At 33.2% G+C, this 11,044-nt stretch overlaps 1 protein-coding gene across 5 annotated transcripts in view; it reads left to right on the top strand.

Annotated features, from left to right (window-relative positions):
- The window catches only part of LOC108684975 (protein capicua homolog), a 59,521-nt gene that overhangs the window by 41,656 nt on the left and 6,821 nt on the right, over nucleotides 1-11,044 (top strand). For 4 of the 5 annotated variants that reach the window (XM_018189550.1, XM_018189553.1, XM_018189549.1 and 1 more), the window contains exons 2-11: nucleotides 4,001-4,284; nucleotides 5,674-6,074; nucleotides 6,520-7,072; nucleotides 7,165-7,413; nucleotides 7,668-7,779; nucleotides 7,894-8,100; nucleotides 8,414-8,520; nucleotides 8,767-9,656; nucleotides 9,885-10,101; nucleotides 10,366-10,443. In XM_018189550.1, coding sequence (XP_018045039.1) covers nucleotides 5,685-6,074; nucleotides 6,520-7,072; nucleotides 7,165-7,413; nucleotides 7,668-7,779; nucleotides 7,894-8,100; nucleotides 8,414-8,520; nucleotides 8,767-9,656; nucleotides 9,885-10,101; nucleotides 10,366-10,443 — 2,803 coding nt within the window. In that variant the 5' untranslated portion in view covers nucleotides 4,001-4,284; nucleotides 5,674-5,684. The remainder of the gene's footprint in view (nucleotides 1-4,000; nucleotides 4,285-5,673; nucleotides 6,075-6,519; nucleotides 7,073-7,164; nucleotides 7,414-7,667; nucleotides 7,780-7,893; nucleotides 8,101-8,413; nucleotides 8,521-8,766; nucleotides 9,657-9,884; nucleotides 10,102-10,365; nucleotides 10,444-11,044) is intronic. The other variant, XM_018189552.1, reaches the window with a different exon arrangement.

Genomic DNA, 11,044 nt, shown 5'->3' with positions numbered 1-11,044 from the left:
ATATATATATATATAAAATTTAATAAAATTTAATAAAATGTAATAAAATTATACATAACTTTATACATAACAAAAAATAAATGTAATCTTTGGAACGCGTGCGCATTCATTTAATTTAGAAGCAAACATTTCTAAAGTGCAATATTAATTAATTTATTGAGTCAATGTATTAAGATGAGATAGTTTTCAAAATTTATGTGGCATATTAAGAAATTATAAATAATATAAATAAATAAAAGAGAAAAAAACGATACGCAGTCGAACAAATTTTCTAGAAAACTTTATAAATTCAGATTTTAATACGATTGAATAGCCTCTTAAGATGTCAATGCGAAATTTAGTAAGGTTCTATTAAAGATCAACAAATTTTTCTTCTTGACTGTGCTGCAGGTATAAAATCTGTCGAAACTACACAATGACAATACTCGTACACTAAAAATGGGAATTGTTACGGTCACAAAATCCGCCCTTCTACCTGATGATTCAGTGGCGTATTGTAGAAATACCATGTCAAGCAGTTCTGGCAGGTGTCTGATTTACGCTTCTAGCCAAGAACTGTCTATTCTTAATAATTGAATTTGTATTCCGTTATTATAGGGTGTTTTCTTAACATAAAATACATTACATTTCGTTGAGGAAAAAAATTAAAGCATAAGTTACAAAAAAAATTTCCACAAAGAGAAAATTTCCTTGGATTCTCCATTTATGACGAATAGAATCATGGATGACATATTACGTGGATTATTTTCTTTTTCTACAACATATTTTGCCAAATAACTGCTCCAATATTTCTCGTTTTCTATTCGATGTTAAAAGAAAGCTACATCCTGGTGAATGATGTAATAATAAGTATTCTGCAGGTTATATCTTTAATAAAATATTTTGATGCAAGCGACGCGATAAAAATATAATTTTCGAACGATGTTTCTCTGCGGTTGAGACCATTTCTGTCTGGATTGTATGAAAGGACGGAGTTTTGTTCATTTCAGGGCTGCGTTCGGATTCCCACCTGGATGCTCCTCGGATATTTCATCCTTGTTGTTTACCGAATGTTAAACAAGGAATGACACGACATCCGAGGAGCACTCGGGTGAGAATCCGAATGCAGGCCAGAGTATTATATTTTTATTAGAAATATTGCGGAACCCTGCTGGTAACATAGGATCCTAATATATTGTATCTTTTGTGCTGCTTTTGTACAATTTGGCGGTAACGCGCTTGTGAAGAAAACCATTTGCTAAAGGTTACAAAAAGTTCGATCAGTTTTTTAATAAATGATTAACAAATTGTTTTGATCTGTTTGATATTTTTGTAAACTGGGTACACTACCACATATTTTATTAATTATTTTATTGTTCCTTCATAACGTGCAAAATTTAGCTTGACTATCATATTATGAATAAAATTAATAGCGATATTATGAAATGTGACCAGATTAATAATAACTATATGAAATATATGATACATAATTAATAACAACTCTGTTACGAGATGTAAAATATTAAATTTATGTCGCGATTGCGTATAGTGCAAAATATAAAATATAAAATTTACGATAAATATTATGAAAAATATAGAATTTCAAATGACTCTTAACATATTGTAAAATATAAAAAATATATATTAACAATAGTTGCGTTATGAGACGTAAAAATATAAAATCTGGTTGTATCTAATTACCGTAGGTACATGATATGACGACAATTAAAATTAACGATGATTACAGTATGCAGTGGAAGCCTGTCGATCGACAGATTTCTCATCCACATTCTTATTGTCTGCAAATTAGAAGACGCGTGTTATTATCTTACTTTCCGTCAAGTTTCTCAAAGTTTGATGCTCGTAATGCACTTACCCTTACATACCTATAAGCGTCTGCAACCCGCTCTCGCGAAGAAAGGGTATCTAGGTAGAGAGGAGAGACGCGGGGAGAGGATAGCAGGAATGAACGACCAGGCACGATACATAATAGCATATTCTTTCTCTTAGCTATAGGCGGATGAGTCGGACGAGTCGTGAGTCAGACTCAAGGGAGTAGTAAACTCATTCTCTCTTGATTCCTTTAGCCACAATATCGGATGGACACGAGGAGAAGAAGGAGAAGTAAAAAAGGGAAAGGGAAGCTGAGAAAGAGAGAGAAAAAGAGAGAGAGGGGGGGGGGGGGGGGGGGAGAAATTCTCAGTTAATATACAGTATTAAGAATAAAGGAATTGCTTTCTGGACTAATAACAAATCTTCTTTGTTTTTTAGCATAAAAGTTAATCGAAATTTAACTGATCTTGTGACCAGTAGTATCGTATAAATCGAATATATTAAATATCGTCTATTTTTATATTTTCACGCATCATCTGAATTGCAAAATTACACTTACACACACACACACACACACACACACACACACACACACACACACACATCTTATACACATCTTACATAGTATATACATTACGGAAAGTCTTTAATTTTTTATAAATTTACTTGAAATGTATAATTAATATGAGTAATATAATCTTTTCATTCCAATATTTTTCTTTTTCTATAATTATAAAATAATTAAAAATCTCATTGATTATTGATAATTTTTAAAATTCTTTAATGTCCGTATATGAATAAATATGCGAATTAATTGAATTTGTTGATTGACATTTAATAGTTTTGTGTGATCGAACAATCAAGTTAACGAATTCGTTGAAAGTGATATACGAAGTTTGAAAAGTAGTTGAACATAATGTATTGTATTAATGGAAAATGGACGCGCGTAACCGCAGTTATTTCATATCAAATTCTCTTTCGATCCATTTGCGATTTATATCGTCATTTTGCGATTTATATCTGTCATTTTATGATGAGTTCGCCATTTGCATTACACTGAATTAGTACACACATTAATGCTGTTTTATATATAAAATATCTAAGAGGTATAATATATAATCAAATTTGATAATAAAATAATGCATTTATCTTATATTCTGCTAAATATCATGACAAAATATTGATAAATAAAATATTAATAAAATATTATTTATATGCTTTTACATTTAACTTCGCTAATTTCATGTATAGTAGCTTTTAATATGCACTGATCTACATACACTAATTTTATATGCACTAATCTACATACACTAATCTCTTTGTGCAAAAATGCAAGTGATCGAATTCGTTATTTGTCACTCATTTATCTATATCACGAAATCATTGCGATTGTTCTTTTTTCTTTCGCTTCAGAAATATTCGCGTATTGAAAAAATATACGATTACTTTTGTTTAATTACTTTTCCATTGTTTAACTACTTTTCCATATTTATTAGTGTCCATTTTGCTGTCGCGTTTCTTTCATCGCATATGTTTTCCTCGCCCTGAGTTTCTCCTCTTCCAATAAATGAGGATGTAAATGGTCTGTGCTTATACGTGTTCGAACTTGTTCAAGGTCGTAGTTTAATTCCAAAGCATACGAAAAACTTGAACTGCGAACGAATCGACCAATCGCAGTCAAGCTCTCCTACGAAGGTACGCTCAAGGAAAAGAGTGAGGAAAATATTTGACTGTGGATGGCGGATTTATTTCTTTTATTCTTTCTTACCTTTCACGACCTAATCGGTTTAAACGACCATAATGCATGGTCAGAAAATACTGATCATAATTGTTATGAAGTTGTTAAATCATTAAAAAATTATTTTCTAAATGTATGAAATCGAATTTATTTTTTTGTCAAAAAATTCTTTCATTGCGCAGATATTGTTATTTTAAAATTTAAGAAATTATGAAAATATTTCTCAAATATATCCGGACAAAATCTCTTAAATTCATCGAAACCGACGAAAGGCTTTGATTCGGCGAAAACCATATCTCATATATCGTTATGCGTAGTTACCGAAAATCTTTGAAAGAAAAAAAAATGTTAACGACTGAATCTCGGGATGGAGAAGGATAGAGAGAAAGTGAAGGGTCGGTTGCTACGTCAATGGTCAAGTTTAAAGCCAGCGCCTTTCATTCTTTACAGAATATTCAGTGGAGACGCGAAACAATTAAAGAGGAGACGACGAGTGTTCGCCTAAAAAGAGAATTTTTGGAGGAGGATGCTCGGCAGTTGGGGCTGGGAAGAAAAATTGGAGTTGGGAGAGGGTACAACAACCCCGACGCGAGAGAGACAAAGACGAGAGAGCCCAGACTCGACGCATCCTGTCCCCGACAGTCGGGTGCTGAGGTATGCACCTAGCCGGTGTCACCACCCTCCCAGCTACAGCTCGCCTTTCAACACGCAGCCTTCTCTCTATTGTACGGACTGTGAGTATACATTGTTAGGTTTATCGCGTAACGCACGCGCTATCCCGACGACACGAATATGTACGACGAAATACTACGCCAGTTCGATAACACTACTGGAAATATCGGCTTTAGTAATCGAGTAATCATTTTCGATTACTTTCTATTGTTCGAATTATCTTTTGGTAGGAGAGGGGACCGAAAAGTTTTTTTGGTATTCAAAGATAAGTTGATCGTAAGATTACGCATTATTTCTACGTATATATACACCACATGCTGAACTTCATAGATTCAGTCAAATATTTGAGAGACACAAATTTTGTTACACGACAGCGTTTTCAACAAATTTTTTTTAAGATAATATCAGGTATTGTCGAATATTATAATAAAATTAAAATTAAAATTCATTAATTAAATTGTAAATTATAAATATTTTAACTATATATACTTTTTTTTTTTTTACAAATAATATTATTTTTCAGGATGTATAGAGTGTCCCAAAATTTGCGACAAAATACTATAGCAATAAAGTTTTCGAAAAATTAAGTGAAAAAATTATTTTTAATTTAATAAAATATTTTTGACAAAAATTTTTAAGATAATAAAGATTTATAAATAATAGCTAGTTACAGATAATGTAAATGACTATCTGTCCATGAATGTGATAGTATTAGTGAGCGATGATAAATGCGCACTTCAGTGCTTTCATTAATACTCACAGGTAGTCATCTAATCTGTAATTGGCTATAAATTCTTATATCTTAGAAACTTAATCTTAGATTATGTTTAAAATAAAATGTACAAGCTTTTTACTTAATTTATCGAAAACTTTTTTTCTGTATTTTGAAACGTTCTGTATATGTTGGCTCTTTTATAATTAAAGAATTATTATATGTATGTATTCCTAAGAATATAATGCCAGCGACTTGAAATTATCAATGGAATTCTTGTCTTGTCCCTAATTTTAGGGTTTTAAATAAATCTATAGTAATTAAAAATGCTGAAATAAGGAACACTTGCGAACACTTGCGAAATTTAAGTTGAGGTCGGACCTGATTATTTTTGTCTAGTTCGATTCTTCAGGTAATCGATAATTTCAGCCAATTTGAATGTTTGCAGTTATCCTCAATATTATCAGAAATGAAAGTGCGACATTTTGTCTATAAAAAAAGTTTATAAATGAATAAGAAAAGAACCATTTGAAATATATGCTTTTATTTTATTTTGTTTGTTTTATTTTATATAATACACACTATTTTTTTATTACTATTATAGTTTTATTTTCTCTAATATTACCATTAAACATTTTAATTCACATTTATGATATTACTTTCGAGAACAAATTTTTCTTTATTTAAGAAAGCTAATTGATAATGAACGATATTAACAACAGTTAATTTAAATCTTCAGAGCAGCGTGAGATGGTCAAGATGCTGACTGCTCATCCTGAGATGCACGAGAAGCGGGATGGTCTCGGCAGCGGGCAATATGGGGCAGGCGGGGGTGGTGGCACTTCGATTGAGGAAAAACCAATTCCAGAACAACCACCCCCGCCTCCTGCACCTCCGCAACGAGATCCATCTGATCCCACTATCAGCGCTAAAAAGCTTCCAAAGAAACGAAAATTTGATCCATCGGAGCTTGAGGAGATGGACAAGACCAGCAATATCACCAGCAACATCAACAATATGGTTCATATACGCGCGCCTGCTGTGCCGCTTAGCGGCCAGCAGATTTTAGGACAACAATCCAGCATACCAACTACCATCAGCCGAAAGTCGCCACAACAACAGGAGTCTGATTGTTATCAAGTATGTTGATAAATGGATGATACTAATCGAAATTTTAGTGTTAGCGAAATAGTAATAGTTACTAATCTTAGCTGATATTTGAATGCTATTATGAAAAAGTTATAAATGTTATAGAAAATAAATAAATATATAGCAATATATTGTAATATACATATATTTATACAGCAATTTAAGCAGAATATCAGGTTTTTTTATAAAATAAAATTTTAATATATATGTACAGTTTTTACCTCATCAGTCTTATTATATGCAAAATTAAGAATGCTGATACTTCTTATAGGGAGAAATATAATTCTACGTCATTTAAAATAATTTTCGTATTTTTATAAGAAACATTTCTGTGTCAAAAAATAAAATATTATATTTAACACATACAATAATTTATTTTAAATTATCTTTTATTCGAAAATATGCGTTGTACATGAATTTTTTCCTTATGTTCAAGGTACCTTCAACTCATTCGGTAGTAGTGTTACCTCCTCAAAGCACAGCGGTGGATTATTCTCTCCGCGAGGAACCTTCACGTTCTCGTCCTCGGCTTGCTATTGATCTCAGTGAGTGGCGCGATCATAGAGTGTTAGCTTTAAGGGATTCATATTATTTCCCGGGTGTTATACGTAACGTTGTTCACGGTGAGATATTAATTGAGTTTGATGGCGAGAGGAAGCTAATGCGTTATAGTGACGTTCTGGGTGCAAGACGGTACGATGTGATAGGAGATGCAAGCCCGTCTCTGGGACAGGTGACTACGGATATGAAGGTTTGCATCAGATGTCCGACCTCGAGCAATCATGTGGACGCGACAAAAGTGTTTGTAAAAGGGATAGTGAGTAGAGTATTAACGAAACCTTCTCGTTTTGTTGTGAAAATACCGCGGGAGGACGATCAGTGTGATAGTTATATTGTGAAACGTGCTGATTTGCGGCTAGTACAACCTCCATGGGCGGACGAGTTAGAGGAAGGATTGGAAGAATGTGACCCTACAAGAGAGAATATTGGTAACAAATCATTTATCAATAAGATCATTTATTTTTATTTTTCAAAAAAATAATTATAACATCATAACGTTTGCTTTTTTGAAATTTATCAGAACATGGATATCGCAATATCACGGAAGCTCCGACAGCAGTGCCAATTTTGCATACTTCTCATCATACATCGCATATATCAAGTCACAATGATACGAGTTATTATAGAACGACCGGTACCAGTCCTCTTATGACTTTAGGCACTCCTGCGCATTCTGCCACGGCGTTAAGTAATGGTAGTCGGCCGTACGACGATTTAGAAAGCGAGGATGATTTAGACAGAGAGGATATTACATTTCCCTCGGACGCAGGTTAGATAGATAAAATTTTCACTGTATTACGTACGACATTTGTTTATGACATTTAAAAAATATATTGCTACTGATTACATGCGTGCGCGCAAACATTAAAATTTATTTGTATTTTAACAATAGATTATTTAAATATTATTTAATGTTTTTCTGAAAATGTATTCCCTCTATATCTATAAGAAAAGCTGAAGCTTTTAACGAGAGTAATTTAGTCAAAACAATAGTATAGTAATTCAAGTATATTCAACTGACAGATGCAAAATTGTCAGGGAGCAGCAAAAGAAGCAGCATGCAGAGCCGAGGAAGTACCAGTAGCCTAGTTGAACAACGTAGTATAACGCCTCGCTCTCAGGCAGCCACACCTCGGTATTACTTTTATCAAATATAGTAATTTTTCATAAGATAAATTGATTAATGCATGTAACAATAGTGATACTTTTAATAATAATTGTACATGAATTTATTTTTTTTGTTAAATAGATCTCAGGCGGCAACGCCACATAGGTATAAAAAGGGTGACATAGTGGTTACACCAAGTGGAATAAGAAAAAAGTATAATGGAAAACAATGGCGTCGACTTTGTAGTAAAAAGGACTGTAATAAGGAAAGCCAGCGAAGAGGATACTGTTCTCGTCATCTTAGCCTTAAAGGGTCTGGTCTTAGAGGTCCAGCAAATACATTTCCTGGGTATGAACATCCATTTGCACTTGTATCGACGATTGCTTCTTCTCATTTTTATTATTTGGATTTCTGTTCTTTAAGGGACACAACATTACGATTTATTTACCCAGTTGCCTTGGGATTTGTTTTGGTTTTTGGTTTTTCTTCCTGTCACAATTACGGTATTAATATTTTTTCACTCGAAATTCTTTGTTATATGTGAAGAAGCAGGGAATGAAAACCAGCTTTTTTGTTTGACAAGTGATTGTTTTATTAAATTATCTGATGTTTTAACGATCACTGATGTTGTAAATTTTTTTTATTTTCTTTCCATTTACAGTAAAATGGATGGCGAAGAAACCTCAAGAGATTCCGATACTTCGCCAAATTATGTTGACAGAAGAATAACGGATAGATTCGACGAAACTGAAGCTGCTAATATGCTTGGTATATCCTTTATTTCCAATAATAAAAAAAACAAGAATTTTTCTTTTACATTTAAAAAAAAATTAGAATTTTATTGAAATATTATTATAGATCACTTTGAATAAAAAAATTAATCGTGTATGTTACATTTAACTATCAATAATCTGTTTACTCTGAATTATATTTTGATATTCGATATTCTAATCATGTAAAATGTTTTTATATGGTAGTAATTTTCTATGGATTAAATGTATTGTATTATTCCAGTATCTTTGGGAAGCTCTAGATCGGCTACACCAGCCTTTTCATCACCGACGGGTCAGTCTTCTATATCTCCATGTATAAATCAGTCACCAGTGCCGCCGTTGGGGCTCAATCAGAATAATGTATTTATGCCTATTTCGAGTCCCGCTCATCATGCGACTCCGCTGATCTCACCTGGCGCAAAATGGAAGCATTCACCTACACAATCGAACTTTTTGGTTCAGTATCCGCAACAAGTAATAAAGCCCGAACCGAATCGAGTAGATAGAAATCGACCGATTCCAATAACTGGTGCTATTCCCACCAGTTTAGGGACAAGTGTGATAAGAATCTCCCCAGTGAGTCGCAGTATGCAACCCGGACAGAATCCGACTCTGTCATGGTCGGAACAAAGTCCACCACCGACGAGACATCCCTCAGTCGTTACATCAATCGCACAGCAACAGCAAAACATAATCTTGCAACACGCGCTAACGTCCACCAACGATTTTCCCAATCAGACCGAGATGTCCGAACAGAGTTCGCAATTAATAAAACCACCGCTCTCACCTCATATGCCTCTGCCCGCTATCCCGGTGCCGCAGAACTTGACACTTGTACACAAATCATTGGAACAACCAGTCGACTATGCGCAGTCGCCACAGTCCCAAGGCCAGCCGATCTATGTGATGCAGCATGAAAAAAAGTATCTCGTGATAAAGAACAGCATGGACATGTCGGCGCCAACGGGTACGCATATAAGCAATCAAGATGATAAATATCGACAAAATTTAATCAACCATCCGAGTCAACTACCGGTCTCTACCTTGCATCAAGTTCAATGTCAACAACCACCTCAATCACCCGCAGTTTCATCCGTCCACATTGATAAACTGTCTGTTTTGCAGCAACCTGTAAGTTGACACGGTACATATAATGAATTAATATAAATTAGAAAAAAATACATTTATAGTTAAGCAATGAAATAGCACTAAATTTTTTATTTATGTCCCGATTTGCAATGGTGAGGGATCTAAATTAATAAAAGTTAGTTGGGTATATTAAAGAAAAACAAGAGCGTAGTACAAGGTCCACATATATCGCAAAAGTGTACATAAGTTGATTTTACTGTTTGCAATTAGGTGAATAAAGTGAACACACATACAACTGTGCATATGGACATGCAAAGAAGTCAGCCGCCGCCTACAAGTGCTGTAATGACATCCACTACAGAAGCATCTAATCTATCTACTCCGACAAGCGTCTTCCAACACGTAATTGTTCAACCAGGACATTTGGTGCAAATTCCAAAAACTCAATCTTCTAGAGAAGAGAATGCAAAAAACAACGGAATTCTCTGTAAGTTTTATGTTATAATATACATGCATTATTCGAATGTAAACAATCCTTATATTTTGTATCTCCATTATTAAAAATTTTTCTTCAATAATTAATTTTTTGTAAAATGTTTTAAGCATTAAAAGTTCAAACATTACGTTATTTCGTCTTATTTTTTTTATCTCATTTTGCTATCCCGTAATTGTTTGTGATGACAATCTTAATGTCATAATATGTCGAATCGGTGATACAAGAAAATTTGACTAAACGGTAAGGCTTTCACAGATGGCAGCCATGAAGTTCCTCCTGCATACCAGCCTCATCCCCCATCATTACTGAACAATGTGCACAACTGGAAAAAAGGTTTGAGTTCTGACTGCCAACTGAAATGTATCAAGCCTATGGAATTGCTGTAGGTTGCAGTTTGTCAATGGTACATAACAAAACAACATTTGTTTGTTATGTTCAAGTTATAAGCACAGATGCTTAATTATAAAATATTTACATAATCGTATGTTTAGTTAGTAGTTGGGAATTTTCTGTTTTTTTTTTTATTTCTTTAGATCTTTATGCATTTATTTTATGTGTCTTAGTGTAATAACGTATTTTTTACGTTATTGCAATATAAGAAAAAATTTTATTTGTTTAAAATTATACTGCTATTCTGCACATATATATTATTCACATTTATATATTGCAGATGTTCTTTTTAATATGAGATACTTTTAATTATGCAATTTTTTCCTGTGTACCATTGCCAACCTTGCAGCTGACGCAATTAATTAACAAACTTTATCCTTTCTTAATTTTTCATTTTATTTAACATACATAAATAAGATTTTTCTTCAAAAGCTTTGATGCTGGGGAAGGCTATTCTAATGTTGAATCCAAAGTTTAGATTTTTAAAATGTAAAAATATTTTTATATGTAGATAATGTTTTTAAACGATAATTACATATTATCG

The sequence above is a fragment of the Atta colombica genome, unplaced genomic scaffold, assembly GCF_001594045.1.
Source record: "Atta colombica isolate Treedump-2 unplaced genomic scaffold, Acol1.0 scaffold141, whole genome shotgun sequence".
In the NCBI taxonomy this organism is placed as follows: Eukaryota; Metazoa; Arthropoda; class Insecta; order Hymenoptera; family Formicidae; genus Atta; species Atta colombica.
This window is presented reverse-complemented; position numbering and strand designations above follow the sequence as displayed.